The sequence below is a fragment of the Zophobas morio genome, unplaced genomic scaffold (assembly GCF_036711695.1).
Source record: "Zophobas morio isolate AGI-343-1 ecotype UQ-CSIRO unplaced genomic scaffold, CSIRO_AGI_Zmor_V1 ptg000030l, whole genome shotgun sequence".
Lineage (NCBI taxonomy): Eukaryota > Metazoa > Arthropoda > Insecta > Coleoptera > Tenebrionidae > Zophobas > Zophobas morio.
In genome coordinates, this window is record NW_026972135.1 from 6,868,567 (window position 1) to 6,886,568 (window position 18,002).

Genomic DNA, 18,002 nt, shown 5'->3' on the forward strand with positions numbered 1-18,002 from the left:
GAATTTTCCGTTGTTTCAATAATTCCATTTTTCGATTTGCAATTTTTCGAGTTTTCAGTTTTAAAGTTTTTTTTCCATTTTTTTTAGTTTTTCAATTCTTTAATTTTTCAACTTTTGGATTTTTCAATTCTTCGATTTTCCTCTTCGATTCATCAGTTTTTCAAATCTGGATTTTTACATATTTCAGCTTTTGGATTTTTCAAATTTCTATTTTTTAATTTTAGAATTTTTCTATTTTTCGAATTGTTAATTATTTTTTTGATTTGCAATTTTTCGACTTTTCAAATATAGGATTTTTCACTTCTTCAATTTTCCTCTTCGATTCTTCAATTTCTCAATTTTCGATTTTTTAACTTTTGGATTTTTCAATTTTCGATATTTTAATGTTCGTTTCATCAATTTCCAATTTTGATTTTCCCAATTTACACTTTTCCAAGTTTTCAGTTTTTCATCTTTCAAATTTGTCAGTTTTTCCATTTTTCAAGTTTTTCTTTGTTTTACTTTTCTCTTTCAACTTTAGAATTTTTCAATTTTTTCGGTATTTCAGTATTAAATTTTTCAATTTTTCGTTTATCAATTTTCCGATTTTTTGGTTATTCCAATTTTCAATTTTTATTTTGAATTTTTAAGTTTTTCAATTTTTCGATTTTTATGTTTCAATTTTCCGGTGTTTGAAATTTCCCATTTTTCGATTTACAATTTTTCGAGTTTTCAGTTTTAAAGTTTTTCCACTTTTCGACTCTTCAGTTTCCGATTTTTTAATTTTTCAACTTGAATTTTCAATTCTCGAATTTTGTTTTCAATTTTTCAATTTAACACTTTTGTTTTTTTCATTTTTTGATCTTTCAACTTTGGAATTTTTAAATTTTTCGAACTTTTAATTATTCAATTTCTCGACTTTAAATTTTCAATTTTCCATTTTAAGATATGCGTTTTTCGAGTTTTCAGTTTTCAAGTTTTCTTTCCATTTTTTAGTTTTTTATTTCTTTAATTTTTCGAATTTTCAATTTTCGGATTTTTCAATTCTTGAATTCTTCAGTTTGTCAATTTTCTATTTTTTAGTGTTGGTTTCATCAATTTTCCGATTTTTCAATTATTCCAATTTTGATTTTCTGAATTTTACACTTTTCCAAGTTTTCAGTTTTCGAATTTGTCAATTTTTCCATTTTTCAAGATTTTGTTTGTTTGACTTTTCTCTTTCGACTTTGATATTTTTCAATTTTTTGGTATTTCAATATTAAATTTTTCAATTTTTCGTTTCATCAAATCATTCCGATTTTTTAGTTATTCCAATTTTCCATTTTTTGATTTACAAATTTTGAAGTTTTTGATTTTTCTACTTAGGTTTCTTAGGTTTTTCAATTTTCAATTTTTTATTTTTTGTTTTATCAATTTTCCGATTTTTCATTTTTTTGAATTTTCAGTTTTCCAATTTTCGATTTTTGATTTGTCAGTTTTTGGATGATTCAATTTTCGATTTTTTAATTTTCGTTTTATCAATTTTCCCATTTTTCTTTTATTCCAATTTTGGTTTTTTATTTTGAATTTCTCAGTTTTACACTTTTCCAAGTTTTCAATATTTCGACTTTCAAATTTGTCACTTTTTCCATTTTTTCCAAGTTTTTGTTTGTTTGATTTTTCCCTTTCAAGTTTAGAATTTTTCAATTTTTCGGTTTTTTAATTCTAATTTTTCAATTTTTAGATTTTTTAATTTTTCTTTTCATCAATATTCCGTTTTTTTAGTTATTACAATTTTGTATTTTTATTTTGAATTTTTCAATTTTACAGTTTTTCGGTTTTCTCACTTTTGAATTTTTTAATTTATGCATTTTATGTTTTTTTTTTTTAATTTTTCGTTCTTCACTTTTGATTAGCAATTTATCGAGTTTTCGATCTTCAACTTTACAGTTTGTCAATTTTTTAACTTTTGAATGTTTCAATCTTTCGATTTTTTTATTTGTCAATTTCTCGACGTTTAATTTTTCAATTCTTCAACTTTTCGATTTTTAATGTTTCAATTTTCGAATTTTCCGTTGTTTCAATAATTCCATTTTTCGATTTGCAATTTTTCGAGTTTTCAGTTTTGAAGTTTTTTTCCATTTTTTTTAGTTTTTCAATTCTTTAATTTTTCGATTTTTCAACTTTTGGATTTTTCAATTCTTCGATTTTCCTCTTCGATTCTTCAGTTTTTCAAATTTGGATTTTTAAATATTTCAGCTTTTGGATTTTTCAAATTTCTTTTTTTTAATTTTTCGTTTCATTAATTTTCCGATTTTTCAGTTATTCCAATTTTCTGTTTTAATTTTGAATTTATCAATTTTACAGTTTTTCAGTTTTCTCACTTTTAAATTTTTTAATTTGTCCATTTTTCAGCATTTTGTTTTTTTCATTTTTCGATTTTTGGATTTGTCGTTTTTTTTTTGTTTTTTCAATTTTCGTTCTTCAATTTTGATTAGCAATTTTTCCAGTGTTTGATCTTCAATTTTACAGTTTATTAATTTTTTAACTTTTGGATCTTTCAATTTGTCGATTTCTTTATTTTTCAATTTTTCACCTTTTCGATTTTTAATGCTTCAATTTTCGAATTTTCCAGTGTTTCAATTCTCCCATTTCTTAATTTACAATTTTTCGAGTTTTCGATTTTCAAATTTTTCAATTTTTCGATTCTTCAGTTTCTCAATTTTTGATTTTTTGATGTTTCAATTTTCAATTTTCTAATTTCCTTTTCCTATTCTTAAGTTTATCAATTTTCAATTTTTCATTCCATCGATTTTCCAGTTTTTAATTATTCCAATTATGGACCGTTATTTTGAATTTCTCAGTGTTACACTTTTTAGATTTGTAATTTTTCGAGTTTTCAGTTTTCCGATTTTTCAACTATTCCAATTTTTGTATTTTTTTTTGAATTTTCAATTTTACACTTACCATTTGCAATTTTTTGGGTTTTCATTTTTTCGATTTTTCAACTTCTGAATTTTTCAATTTTTTCCATTTTCAGGTTTTTGTTTCTTTTATTTTTTGATCTTTCAACTTTGGAATTTTTAAATTTTTCTACCTTTTAATATTTTGATTTTTCAACTTTTTGATTTTTAATGTTTCAATTTTCGAATTTTCCAATGTTTCAGTTATTCTATTTTTCAATTTGCAATTTTGGAGTTTTTGAGTTTTAAAGTTTTTTCCATTTTTTGTTTTTTATTTTTTTAATTTTAGATTTTTCAACCTTTAAATTCTTCAGTTCTTCGATTTTCCTCTTCGTTTCTTCAATTTCTCAACATTCGTTTATCAATTTTTCGATTTTTCAATTTTCCAATTTTGATTTTTATTTTGGACTTTTCAAATATTTGTTTGTTTGATTTATTTCTTTCAGCTTTAGAATTTTTCGGTATTTTCATTTTTAATTTTCCAATTTTTCGATTTTTTAATTTTTCGTTTCATCAATTTTCCGATTTTTTAGTTATTTTTCAATTTTTCGATTTTTTAACTTTTGGAACATTCAATCTTGCAACTTTTTAATTTTTCAACTTCTCGACTTTTAATTTTTCAATTTTTCAACTTTATGATTTTTAATGTACCAATTTTGCAGTTTTCTGATGATCCAGTTATTCAATTTCTCGATGTGCAATTTTAGAGTTTTCAAATTTATCAATTGTTTTTTCTTAATTTCTTTGTTTCTTTCATATTTCAATTTTTCAACTTTTGTGTTTTTCAGTTCTTCAGTTTTCATTCCATCAATTTTCCAGTTTTTCAATTATTCCAATTTTTTATTATTTCGAATTTTTCAGTTTTTTCATTTTACACGTTTTTGTTTCTTTCAACTTTTGAATTTTAGATTTTTGAACTGTAAGCTTTTTTGTTTCTTTTATTTTTCGATCATTCAACTATTGAAATTTTCAATTTTTCGATTTTTGGTTTATTATTTCTTAGTTTTTCTTTCTTCAATTTTTTTTTTACTTTTCAGTCCCAAATTTTTCAATTTCTCGATTTTGAATATTTTAATTTTCGAATTTTACCAGTTTCAGTTATTCCATTTTTCGACTTTACACTTTTTCAATTTTCTCATTCTTTTAATTTTTGTTTCTTTAATTTTTCAATGTTTCAACTTCTGGTTTTTTTAAATTTCGCTATTTCATCAATTTTCCAATTTTTAAATTATTCGTTTTTTAATTTTTCGTCCCTCAATTTATTTAGTTTTCAATATTAAATTTTTCGACTTTCCGATTTTCTATATTATGGATTTTTGAATCTTTCAGTTTTTTGATGTTTCAATATTACAATTTTAGGTTTTAGAGTTTTCCAGTTTAACTATAACTTTTCGATTTCTCGATAGTACGATTTTTCATTTTTTCCATCTTTAATTGTTCACGTTTTCGATTTTTAATTTTTCAATTTTTCAACTTTGTCAAATTTTCAATTCAACTGAAATTTTGAAAAATTGCAAATTAGAAGGTTTTGGATTATTTTTCTTGATAGACGTTACATTTCACAGAAAGAGTAAAAATCGAAAATTTGCAAAATTGTAAAACTGAAAAACTAAAAATCGAAAAATTGAAAAATTAAAAACCGAGAAACGAAAAATCTAAAAATCAAAAGCGTGTCAAAAAAATCCAAAATTTAATCATACAAAAAGTGAAACATGAAACAATGCAAAAGAAAAAAATACACACATATTCTATAAAAATATTTCGTTTATTTCATTTGCCAGTTAATTTTTTTCATTTAAAACTTTTTCAGTATTTTTTTTATTTAAATGTAGCGCGCTTATGTGCCTTTTTAAATGACTATTCCTCTTAGCTTTATATGGACAACTTTGGCATTCAAACCATTTAATGTCCCTTTTATCCAAATGAAGCGCATTTACGTGTTCATCTAAATGACACTTCCTTTTAGCTTTATACGAACACTTCTGGCATTTAAACCATTTAATATCGTCTTCACTCAAATGCCGCACATAAATGTGTTTTTGTAAAGCCGACTTGTGTTTAGTTCTGTGTGGACACTCTTCACATTCGTACCATTTAATTTGCGACTCGTCTAAATGGTGCGCATTTACGTGCCTGTTTAAATTGGAGTGACATAACGATTTGTACGGACAATTTGCACACATATGCCATTTAACGTTCTGGTTATCTAAATGGTGCACACTTACGTGCATATTTAAACACGATTTGTATTTGGTTTTAAACCGGCATTTTTCGCACCGATGCCATTCAATCTCGTGTTCGTCCAAGTGTCTTTTCGAGTGCACTTTCAAGTGAGAGTTGTACTTAGTTTTGTATGGGCAACTGGTGCATTGGTACCATTTAGCCACACTTTCGTTCCAATGTTGGGTTATGTGTCTTCTTATGTATCTTTTTCGTTGACATTTGTAGGAACATTTCAAACAGTGGTACCAACATACTTTGCTATCGCGCACGTGTTCCAAACATCGACGTCCACCCGAACTATATTTACACTTGCATTTATCGTTATCCTCATTTTTTGCTTGACTCATTTGAGGATTTTTACTTCCTAGACAAGTTTTGGAATGTTGGAACCATTTCAGTGAGAAATGTGTTTCAAAGGGGCAACGTTCACAAAAATACTTTTGAATGATGTATTGGTCTTTTTTTTGTCGACTGTGTTCTTCCATGTGTTGTTTAAAAAAGCGCGTCAGTCCGGTTTGGAAATTGCAGTCTTTACACAAATAAATTTCTACGTTGCTGTTTGCACAATTGAAGTGTTGCGAGGGTGAGCTGTGGCGTCTGATGTGGTTCACCATCAGGAAAAACGATGTGGTGAAAAAGGGGCAAGTCTTGCAAAAATGGGCACCTTTGGGGGAAGGTTTCTTGTTTGTGGAACATTCTGCAGATGACTCCAGAGTTAACATTGTGGATTGCTTAAATTCAGTTATTGTAGATTTATGTACCAGGAATTAGGTCTGTACTCACCTGATGAAATAATAATGAAACTAAACCAGTAACTTGTTTCAAAATCTAAAACATTTTTAGGTTATATAACCTCAAAACGTCAACAATGAAGGTAGACAACCAACAATTACTCACTGTGATAACTGATGAAGCTTATTGGAAAATATACCGAAATAAAAAAAACAAAAACACGTTTTCATTCAATATCGGTACTCACGTAATGCTATAATCATGAAACTAAACCTCCAAAATTGTTTCAAAATCTAAAACATTTTTAACTTTCATAACCTCAAAACGTGAACAATGAAGGTAGGCAACCAACAATTACTTACTTTTGTGATGACAAAAACCTACGTTTAGAAAGTAAACCGAAATAAAAAAAACACGTTTTCATACATATATAGCATTTAATGTATTATTTTTTTAAATGAACGTTTCTTTTAGCTCTGTAATTCATACCATCTGATATCATTTTCATCCATTTATGTGTTTTCTTAGAGAATAACTGTCCTTAGCTTTATGGGGCAACGGTTACATTCGATTTTTCAGTTTTTCAATTTTTGATTTTTTAGATTTTTCAGCTTTTGGATTTTTCAATTTTCCATTTTTGGTTTTTTATTCTGAATTTCTCAATTTTACGTTTTTCCCAAATTTTCAATTTTTCAAGTTTTTGTTTGTTTGATTTTTCCCTTTCAACTTTAGAATTTCTCAATTTTTTGGCATTTTAATTCATCAACAATTTTCAGATTTTTTAGTTATTCGAATTTTCGATTTTTATTTTAAATTTTTCAATTTTATAGTTTTTCGATTTTCCCACTTTCTAATTTTTTTATTTCTCCATTTTCAGCTTTTCTGTTAGTTTCTTGTTTTTTTAATTTTTCGTTCTTTTTATTGTAACTAGCAATTTTATGAATTTCCAATTTTAGTTTTTAGATCTTGCAATCTTGCGATTTTTTATTTTTCAATTTTTCGACTCTTAATTTTTCAATTTTTCAATATTTTGATTTTTAATGTATCAACTTTCGAATTTTTCGATGGTTCAATTATTTATTCAATTTCCCGATTTGCAATTTTCAATTTTCAAGTTTTTCAATTGTTCCATTTTTTAGATTTTTATTTCTTTAATATTTCTATTTTTCAAATTTTGCATTTTTTCAGTTTCTCAATTTTTCTTTCCTATTCTTCAGTTTATGAATTTTTAATTTTTCATTGCATAAATTTTTCAGTTTTTCAGTTATTCCAATCTTGGATTGTTATTTTGAATTTTCAGTTTTACACTTTCTGGATTGGTAATTTTTCGAGTTTTCAATTTTTCGATTTTGTGATTTCCGAATTTTTCAGTTTTTCCATTTTACAAGTTTTTGTTTCTCCTTTTTTAATTTTGGTTTCTTCAATTTTTTTTTCTTCTCAGTCCCAATTTTTTTAATTTTTCGATTTTTGATTACAAATTTTTAATTTTTTAATTTCTCGATTTTTAAGATTTCAATTTTCAAATGTTCCAATTAATCAATGATTCCATTTTTCCATTTACAATTTTTCGAGTTTTCACTTTTAAAGTTTTTTCCATTTTCTAGTTTTTTTATTTTTTTAATTTTTCGATTTTTCAACTTTTGGAGTTTTCAGTTCTTAGATTTTCCCCTTTGTTTCTTTAATTTCTAAATTTTTGATTTTTCAGCTTTTCCAATTTTCGATTTCTTAATTTTGTTTTGACCATTTTCCGATTTTTCAATTATTCCAATTTTGGTTTTTTATTTTGAATTCCTCAATTTTACACTTTTCCGAGGTTTCAATTTTTCAATTTTTTGACTTTCGAATTTGTCACTTTTTCCATTTTTTTCCAAGTTTTTGTTTGTTTGATTTTTCTCTTCCAACCTTAGAATTGTTCAATTTTTCGGTATTTTAATTTTAGATTTTTCAATTTTTCGATTTTTTAATATGACGTTTCATCAATTTTCCGATTTCTTAGTTATTCCAATTTTCGATTTTTATGTTGAATTTCTCAATTTTACAATTCTTGTTTTTTTAATTTTTCGTTTTTAAATTTTAATTAGCAATTTTATTTTTACAGTTTTTCGATTTTTTAATTTTTGAATATTGCAATCCTGCGATTTTTTAATTTTTCAATTTTTCGACTCTTAATTTTTCAATTTTTCAATTTTATGATTTTTATTGTATCAATTTTCGAATTTTTCGATGTTTCAGTTATTCAATTTCTCGATTTGCAATTTTCGAATTTTCAGTTTTAAAATTTAAAAATTTATGAATTTTTCCATTTTTTAGTTTTTTGTTTCTTTAATTTTTCGTTTTTTCAATTTCGGCATTTTTTCAGTACGTCAATTTTCCTTTCCTATTCTGCAGTTTATCAATTTTTAATTTTTCATTCCATCAATTTTCCAGTTTTTCAATTTTTTCAATCTTGGATTGTTATTCAGAATTTCGCATTTTGCATTTTTGGATTTGTAACTTTTCGAGTTTTCAATTTTTCGATTTTTCAACTTTGGGGTTTTTCAGTTTTTCGAATTTTGGTTTTTTATTTCGAATTTCTTTGACACTTTTCCAAATTTTCAAAGTTTTTGTTTGTTCAACTTTGGAATTTTTCAATTTTTCGATATTTTAATTTTAGATTTTTCAATTTTTTAATTTTACGTTTCATGAATTTTCTGATTTTTTAGTTATTCCAATTTTAAGATTTTTATTTTGAATTTTTCAATTTTATAGTTTTTCGTTTTCTTTTTCTTTCGAATTTTTTAATTTTTCTATTTTTCAATATTTTAATTACTCCGATTTTCGATTTTTATTTTGAATTTTTCAATTTTACAATTTTTGAATTTTCCCCGCTGTCGAGTTTTTTAATTTTTCCATTTCTCAGCTTTTCTGTTAGTTTTCAGATTTTTTAATTTTTGGATCTTGTAATTTTAAAGTTTATCAATTTTTTAGATTTTTAGTTTTTTATTTCTTTAATTTTTCGATTTTTCAATTTCCACATTTTTTCAGTTCTTCAATTTCCCTTTCCTATTCTTCAGTTTATCAATTTTTTATTTTTCATTCCATCAAATTTCCTGTTGTTCAATTTTTCCAATCTTGGAATGTTATTCCGAATTTCTCAGTTTTACACTTTTGGATGTGTAACTTTTTGAGTTTTCAATTTTTCGATTTTGCGACTTTCGAATTTTTCAGTTTTTCCGTTTTACAAGTTTTTCTTTCTTTCATTTTTCGATCTTTCAACTTTGAAATTTTTAAATTTGACGATTTTTGAACTTTTGGAATTTTCAATTTTTCGATTTTTGGTTTCTTGTTTTTTAATTCTCAATCTCTCTAATTTTTAATTTTTCAATTTCTGGATTTTTAATGTTTCAATTTTCGAATTTTCCGATGTTCAATGATTCCATTTTTCCATTTGCAACTTTTTCATTTTTCAGTTTTTTTATTCCGATTTTTCAGCTTTTGAATTTTTGAGTTTTTCGATTTTCCTCTTTAATAATAATAATAATAATAATGTTTATTAACGGATATACCTTTACATAGAATTATAAACATACATTGTTTCATTAGTTTCTAAATTTTTGAATTTTCGATTTTTCAGCTTTTGGATTTTCCAATTTTCGATTTCTTAATTTTGTTTTATCAATTCTCCCATCTTTCAATTATTCCAATTTTGGTTTTTTATTTTGAATTTCTCAATTTTATACTTTTCCAAGTTTTCAATTTTTTTGTTTTTCGACTTTCGAATTTGTCATTTTTTCCAAGTTTTTGTTTGTATGATTTTTCTATTTCAACTTTAGAATTTATTCAATTTTTCGATATTTTAATTTTAGATTTTTCAATTTTTCGAATTTTTAATTTTACGTTTCATCAATTTTCCGATTTCTTACTTATTCCAATTTTTATTTTGAATTTTTCAATTTAGCAGTTTTTCGGTTTTTCACTTTCGAATTTTTTAATTTTTCCATTTTTCGAATTTTCTGATGTTGAATGACTCCATTTTTCCATTTCCAATTTTTCGAGTTTTCAGTTTTACAGTTTTTTCCATTTTTAAGTTCTTTTTATTTCTTCATTGTTTCGATTTTTCAACTTTTGTATTTTTCAGTTCTTCGATTTTTCTCTTTGTTTCTTTAATTTCAAAATTTTTGATTTTTCGATTTCTCAGCTTTTGGATTTTCCAATTTCCAATTTCTTAACTTTGTTTTATCAATTTTCCAGTTTTCCATTTATGTATTCCAATCTTGAATTGTTATTTTGAATTTCTCAGTTTTCCATTTTTTGGATTTATAATTATTATCCATTTTACAAGTTTTTGTTTCTTTCATTTTTCGATCTTTCAACTTTGGAATTTTTCAATTTTACGATTTTTGAACTTTTGCAATTTTCAGTTGTTCGAATTTATAATTTTTCAATTTTTCAGCTTTTTTGTTTCTTTTATTTTTCGATCATTCAACTTTTGAAATTTTCAATTTTTCGAATTTTGGTTTTTCGTTTTATAATTTTTCTTTCTTCAATTTTTTTAGTTTTCGGTCTCAATTTTTTCAGTTTTTCGATTTTTGATTTTTCAATTTCTTGAATTCTTAATTTTTCAATTTCTCGATTTTTAATATTTCAATTTTCGAATTTTCCAATGTTTCAGTTTGGAAATTGCAGTCTTCACACAAATAAATTTCTACGTTGCTCGAAACACTGAAACAAAAATTTGAGAAAATATAGAAATTGAAAAATCAAAAAACTGAGAAAACAGAAAATTGCAAAATTGTAAAAGTGACGAAAAGAAAAATTGAAACATTGAAAAATTTGGAGTAGAAAATTGCAACTCGAAAAATTGAAGAATTCAGAAACTGAAAAAACAGCGTATTAAAAATCCGGAAACTAAAACCAGAAAAATTGAAAAAACGAAATATTAAAACATTGTAAATCAAAAAATCGCGAAACTATACAATCAAAAAGTCAAAAAATTGAAAAAAAAATGTCAACATTGCAAAATTTAAAAAATCGAAAAAATTGAAAAATCGTAAAACTAAAGAAACAAAAATTTAAAAAATTGTCAAACTGAGACAGTAAACTGGAAAATCGAAAAATTGAAAAATTTGAAATTGCAAATCGATAATTTAAAACATAAAATTGAAAAATGGAAAATACGCCAAGTTCAAAACAACTCGAAAAAATGAAAAAATTAAACATTTAAACAAAAATTTGAAAATCAAAAAATTGTTTAACACTGAAACACTAAAAAAAAAAAATTTTAGAGAAATCTAAAAATTGCAAATCGAAAAATAGAAGAAACCAAAAGCTGAGAAATCGAAATATTAAAATATGCATCTAAAACTAAAAATTGTAAAATCGAAAAACTGCAAAATTGTAAGTTTAAGAAGTCAAAAATCTGAAAATGGCAAAATCGGAGAATTAAAAAAATGCAAAACTGAAGTTATGGAAAATTGACAAATTTGAAATTAAAAACTAGAAAATTGCAAATAGAAAAAATGTAAACTGAAACATTGAAACAAAAATTTGACATAACAAAAAAAATTGAAAAATGAAAAAATGAAAATTGGAAAATTTAACTAGAAAATTGCCAATCAAGAAACGAAAAATTAAAAAATTGTAAGCCAAAAAAAAAAATCGCGAAACTACAATTAAAAAGTAAAAAATTTTAAAAAATGTAAACACTAAAATTAGAGGACAAAATCGAATAATTGGAAAATTGTGAAATTGAAGAAACAAAAAATTAAAAAATCGTAAAACTGAGAAGACAATAAATTGGAAAGTCGAAAAAATTGAAAAATTTGAAACTGAAAACCAGAAAATTGCAAATCTATAATTTAAAGAAACAAAAAATTGAAAAATGGAAATACGTAAAATTGAAAACCATAAAAACGCAACTGGAAAAATTGAAAAAACGAAAAAATGTACAATGAAACATTGAAACAAAAATTTGACAAAATGGAAAAATTGAAAAAGAGAAAACTTGGAAAATCTTAAAACACTTAAGCATTGAACATTTAAAAACGAAAAACCGGGAAATCGAAAAATTGAACAAGCAAAAAATTGAAAACGAAAAACTGAAAAATCAAAAATATTAAAAATCCAAAAAATAAAAAAATTGAAAAAACGAAAAATTATAATATTTAAAAATTAAAAAAAAAATGTAAAATCGAAAAATCAGAAAACCGTAAAATTAAAAAGTCAAAAAACTGAAAAAATAAAAAATGGAAAAACTAAAATTAGGGATTTAAAACTCGAAAAATTACAAAATCGTAAAATTGAAGCAACAAAAATTTAAAGAATCGTTAGACTGAAGAGACGTGAAATTGAAAAATTTGTAATTGAAAACCAGAAAATTTCAAATCGAAAATTTGAAGAAACGAAAAATTGAAAAATGAAAATATGCAAATATTAAGAAAAAACAAACCAAAAATTAAGCCCCACCCATATCCATCCCAAGCTCAATTGCGATGAATTTTTCATTCGTTGTCAGACCAAGGGGCGGAGCCTAATTGCAAAATCGTTATTTCTCTTTATCTTGCAGTATTTAAATCGAGCTTAACCATTTTATATGTAGTTTTTATTGCAAAGATAAAACAAATAATTTATGAATTTAAAAAAAAACACAAAATTTATAATGAAAATAACATTTATTATTCAACTACCTAACATCTTCACTGTCTACATGCGCCTTCTTTATATGTCTGTTCAAATGCGACTGTTGTTTAGTCTTAAACGTACAACTTCTGCATTCGTACCATTTCACATCTTCTTCACCCAAATGACGTGCATTTATATGCTGCCTTAAATTCGAATTTTGCTTGGCTTTATATGAACACTTTTCACATTCAAACCATTTAATATTCTCCTCGTCCAAATGATACGCATTCACGTGGCTTTTTAAAGTCGAATTATACTTGCTTTTATAAGGGCACTCTTTACACTGATACCATTTAACATCCTGTTCATCCAAATGCTTCGCATTTATGTGCTGTTTTAAATTAGAATTATATTTAGTTCGGTACCTGCATTTTTCACAATCGTACCATTTAACATCCTCTTCTGCCAAATGGCACGTACTCACGTGCATTTTAACATAATGCTTGTGTTTACTTCTAAAAGAGCAATTTTTGCAGTCGTACCATTTAATATCTCGTTCGTCGAGATGGTGCGCCCTTATATGGGCTTGTAAATTACCTTTGTATTTACATTTCTGCGGACATTTTTCGCACTTGTACCATTTAATGTCCTTTTCGTCCAAATGGTACGCTCTTATGTGACTTTTTAAATATTTTTTCTGTTTAGCTTTGTATAGACACTGGGTGCATTCGTGCCACTGGATATCTCGCTCATCCAAATGTTGCGCATTTATGTGTTTTTTTAAATAATAGTTGTATTTGGCTCTGTATGAACACTTTGTGCAATGGTACCAACGGATTTTATTTTCATCTAAGTGTTTCACGGTCTTGTGCACACTCAAATTATATTTGTGTTTAGTTTTAAACTCACATTGATCACAGTTATACCACGTGGGAATATTTTTGTCGTCGTTATTTGTTACTAGACATTTCATCGCGTGATGCAGCCACTTAATCGGAAAATGTGTCCGAAAACAGCACTTTTTGCAGTCATACTTTTGAATTTCGAAGTCTGTGTGTTGTTTTTGAGTGGTGTGACGTTTTTTAATGTGCTGTTTAAACAGAACTGTTAATTCTGTTTGGAAATCACAGTCGGTGCAGTGGTAAAGTTCGAGTTTGCTGTTTTGGCAGTTGAAATGTCGCAGCGATGAACGGTGTCTTCGGATGTGGTTTGATAAGAGAAAAAATGATGTTGTAAAGTAGGGGCAAATTTGGCAGTGGTGAACACTCTCTGTCGTGGTTTTCGTACAATGAAACTGTTCAGAGAATTCCAAAATTGACATTTTGGTTATCCTAGAATCAGTGTTACAATTTTATTTAATTATAAAAGAATTGGTACGATTTTTTTACCTAAAACCTGAGGAAGATCGTCGAAATGGTCAAATAAATTTATTTGTCAAGGTTTTTGTTTCGTTCGCATAACCTCACAAATTTGTGTCTAGTTTGAAAGTAGGCAACCAACTGTACGACGTGATTCGTGTATATTATCCGTTCACGATCTTTACATAGTAGGGTTGGCCATGAAAATCTAGTGAGTTTGTTGGTTTTCGATGCAGAAGAATAAAAATTCCCTGAGCTTTTTTCGTTCGGTTCGTAGGGCTACAAATTAAAACTACATGTATTGTGGGTTGCATAATCTCACAAAATTTGAAATTTGAGGTTATGTGGACAAAATTATTCAAGGAGGATAAATATACCTAGTATTCTTTGAATAACACGATACTCAAAAATATGTCTTACATGGTAATTTGTTATAGAGAAATAGTAAGGATGTTGAAATTAAATTCCGCTCCTTTGGCTCTCGACGATTAAAGAAAATCATCACAATTGAGATATACTATATTTTGCTTGTTTTACTTAATATCTGTAGACTTATTTCGACAATAAGAAACTTAAACCATGTCTAAAATGGTAAATTTTTCTGGTAAACAAAGAATTTAAGTTTTTCGATTTTTCATTTTCTCGAATTTTCAGTTTTAACATTTTTTGATTTTCAGTGTTTCGAATTTTGGTGTTTTGATTATTTAAGTTTTTTATTTTAAATTCTTACGTTTTAAGTTTTTGGATTTTTCATTTTATCTTCAATTATCTTAAATTTTTTGACATTTAAATTTTACGTGTTTTCAGTATTTCGATTTTTCAGTTTTTCAGTTTTGCGTTGTTTTCAATTTTTCGATTCGGATTTTTTATTTTACAATTTTTCAGTTATCTGAGATTTTAATTTTTCGATTTTTCAATTTTACGCTTCTTTAACTTTTCGACTGGCAAATTTTTGATTTTATAGCTTTTCGACTTTACTTCTTTCGACTTTTAAGTTTCTCGATTTTTAATCTTTCAATTTTTAGATATTTCCGTTTGTCATGTTTTCAATTTTTCGACTTTTCATTTTCTCGATTTTTCAATTTTCGTGTTTCAAGTTTTTCCATTTTTCATCTTTTAAACTTTTCAATTTCTCATTTTTCAACCTTTTGATTTTTAAAATTTTTAGATTTTTCAGTTTTTTGATTTTTCTTTTTTAGGTTTTTCAGTTTTTTTATTTTTTTTCATTTTTTAGATTTTTAAGTTTCACGATTTCTAATTTTTCGGTTTTCCAATTTTCCAATTTTTCGCTTTTTAGTTATTTCAGGCCATCTGCTTTTAATTTTTCAATTGTTAATTTTTTCAATTTTTTAACTACAATTTTTCTATTTTTCAGTTTTTAGATGGTTCAATTTTCCGTGTTTTCAGTTTTTGATTTTTTCTTTTTCTTGGTTTTTCAGTTTCACGGATTGTATTTTTTCGGTTTTGCAATTGTTAGATTTTTCGTTTATGTATTGAGGTTCTGTTTTTAATTTTCTGTTTTTTAATTTTTAGTTTCTTCAATTTTTTCGAGTTTTCAGATTATTGATTTTTTTTATTTTTCGGTTTTTCAGTTTTCGAATATGTATTCCAATTTTTCAACTTTTCAGGTTTTCGTGTTTTCAATTTGCGGGTGTTTAATTTTTTTGATTTCTGAATTCCTAATATTTCGGCTTTTCAATTTTCCGATATTTCGCTTCTTCGAATTTAAATTTTTTCATTTTTCTAATCTTAAACGTTCAAATTTTCCGACTTTTCATTTTCTCGAATTTTCAGTTTTAACATTTTTTGATTTTCAGTTTTTTGAAATTTGGTTTTTGAGTTTTTAAGTTTTTTAATTTAACTTCTTATGTTTTCAGTTTTTGGATTTTTCATTGTATCTTTAATTATCTTATATTTTTATTAGCATTTCAATTTTTCATGTTTTCAGTATCTCGATTTTCCCGTTTTGCGTTGTTTTCAATTTTTCAATTCGGATTTTTTATTTTACAACTTTTCAGTTATTTGAAATTTTAATTTTTCGATTTTTCAATTTTACGCTTCTTTAACTTTTCGACTGGCAAATTTTTGATTTTATAGTTTTTCGATTTCACTTCTTTCGAGTTTTTAGTTTCTCGATTTTTAATTTTTCAATTTTTAAATATTTCCGTTTGTCGTGTTTTCAGTTTTTTTGGTTATTTCAGAATATCTGTTTTTAATTTTTCGATCTTCCAATTTTTAATTTCTTAAATTTTTGGATTCTGCAATTTTTCGTTTTTTCAATTTTTAGTTGTTTCAATTGTCGGAGTTTTCATTTTCTCGATTTTTCAATCTTCGTTGTTTTCAGTTGTCGATTCGTACTTTTATTTTACAATTGTTCAGTTTTTTGAGATTTTAGTTTTCGATTTTTCAATTTTTCAATTTAACTTTTCGACTGACAAATGTTTGAGTTTATAGTTTTTCGATTTTTCAGTCTTTCGACTTTTAAGTTTCTCGATTTTTAATCTTTCAATTTTTAGATATTTCCGTTTGTCATGTTTTCAATTTTTCGAGTTTTCATTTTCTCGATTTTTCAATTTTCGTGTTTCAAGTTTTTCCATTTTTCATCTTTTAAACTTTTCATTTTCTCATTTTTCAACCTTTTGATTTTTAAAATTTTTAGATATTTCAGTTTTTTGATTTTTCATTTTTAGGTTTTTCAGTTTTTTGATTTTTTTCATTTTTTAGATTTTTAAGTTTCACGATTTCTAATTTTTCGGTTTTCCAATTTTCCAATTTTTCGGTTTTTAGTTATTTCAGGCCATCTGCTTTTAATTTTTCAATTGTTAATTTTTTCAATTTTTTAACTCCAATTTTTCTATTTTTCAGTTTTTAGATGGTTCAATTTTCCGTGTTTTCAGTTTTTGATTTTTTCTTTTTCTTGGTTTTTCAGTTTCACGGATTGTATTTTTTCGGTTTTGCAATTGTTAGATTTTTCGTTTATGTATTGAGGTTCTGTTTTTAATTTTCTGTTTTTTATTTTTTAGTTTCTTCAATTTTTTCGAGTTTTCAGATTATTGATTTTTTTTATTTTTCGGTTTTTCAGTTTTTGAATATGTATTCCAATTTTTCAACTTTTCAGGTTTTCGTGTTTTCAATTTGCGGATGTTTAATTTTTTTGATTTTTGAATTCCTAATTTTTCGGCTTTTCAATTTTCCGATATTTCGCTTCTTCGAATTTAAATTTTTTCATTTTTCTAATAACGTTCAAATTTTCCGACTTTTCATTTTCTCAAATTTTCAGTTTTAACATTTTTTGATTTTCAGTTTTTTGAATTTGGGTTTTTGATTTTTTAAGTTTTTTAATTTAACTTCTTATGTTTTCAGTTTTTGGGTTTTTCATTGTATCTTCAATTATCTTAAATTTTTATTAGACATTTCAATTTTTCACGTTTTCAGTATCTCGATTTTTCCGTTTTGCGTTGTTTTCAATTTTTCAATTCGGATTTTTTATTTTACAACTTTTCAGTTATTTGAAATTTTAATTTTTCGATTTTTCAATTTTTTGTTTCTTTAACTTTTAGACTGGCAAATTTTTGATTTTATAGTTTTTCGATTTTACTTCTTTCGAGTTTTTAGTTTCTCGATTTTTAATTTTTCAATTTTTAAATATTTCCGTTTGTCGTGTTTTCAGTTTTTTTGGTTATTTCAGAATATCTGTTTTTAATTTTTCGATCTTTCACTTTTTAATTCCCTAAATTTTTGGATTCTGCAATTTTTCGTTTTTTCAATTTTTAGTTGTTTCAATTGTCGGAGTTTTCATTTTCCCGATTTTTCAATTTTCGTTGTTTTCAGTTGTCGATTCGTACTTTTATTTTACAATTGTTCAGTTTTTTGAGATTTTAGTTTTCGATTTTTCAATGTTTCAATTTAACTTTTCGACTGACAAATGTTTGAGTTTACAGTTTTTCGATTTTTCAGCCTTTCGACTTTACTTCTTTCGACTTTTGAGTTTCTCGATTTTTAATCTTTCAATTTTTAGATATTTCCGTTTGTCATGTTTTCAATTTTTCGAGTTTTCATTTTCTCGATTTTTCAATTTTCGTGTTTCAAGTTTTTCCATTTTTCATCTTTTAAACTTTTCAATTTCTCATTTTTCAACCTTTTGATTTTTAAAATTTTTAGATTTTTC

The 18,002-nt window shown here is 25.2% G+C and overlaps 2 protein-coding genes across 3 annotated transcripts; both read right to left on the reverse strand.

The window, feature by feature from the left end:
* Positions 1-4,690: 4,690 nt before the first annotated feature.
* Positions 4,691-6,154, reverse strand: LOC135138219 (zinc finger Y-chromosomal protein-like). 2 transcript variants are annotated; one of them, XM_064068143.1, is made up of 3 exons: positions 6,042-6,154; positions 5,928-5,972; positions 4,691-5,875 (listed from the first exon to the last, which is right to left on the reverse strand). In XM_064068143.1, the coding sequence occupies exon 3, from the start codon at positions 5,864-5,866 to the stop codon at positions 4,703-4,705; it is 1,164 nt and encodes a 387-aa protein (XP_063924213.1). In that variant the 5' UTR covers positions 5,867-5,875; positions 5,928-5,972; positions 6,042-6,154; the 3' UTR covers positions 4,691-4,702. The 2 variants fall into 2 exon arrangements, with proteins under 2 accessions (XP_063924213.1, XP_063924212.1); XM_064068142.1 differs by lacking the exon at positions 6,042-6,154 and having other exon boundaries at positions 5,928-6,006.
* A 6,353-nt stretch (positions 6,155-12,507) lies between these two features.
* LOC135138224 (zinc finger protein 711-like) lies at positions 12,508-14,052 on the reverse strand. The gene is made up of 2 exons (XM_064068146.1): positions 13,865-14,052; positions 12,508-13,807 (listed from the first exon to the last, which is right to left on the reverse strand). The coding sequence occupies exon 2, from the start codon at positions 13,795-13,797 to the stop codon at positions 12,538-12,540; it is 1,260 nt and encodes a 419-aa protein (XP_063924216.1). The 5' UTR covers positions 13,798-13,807; positions 13,865-14,052; the 3' UTR covers positions 12,508-12,537.
* Between the last annotated feature and the right edge of the window lie 3,950 nt (positions 14,053-18,002).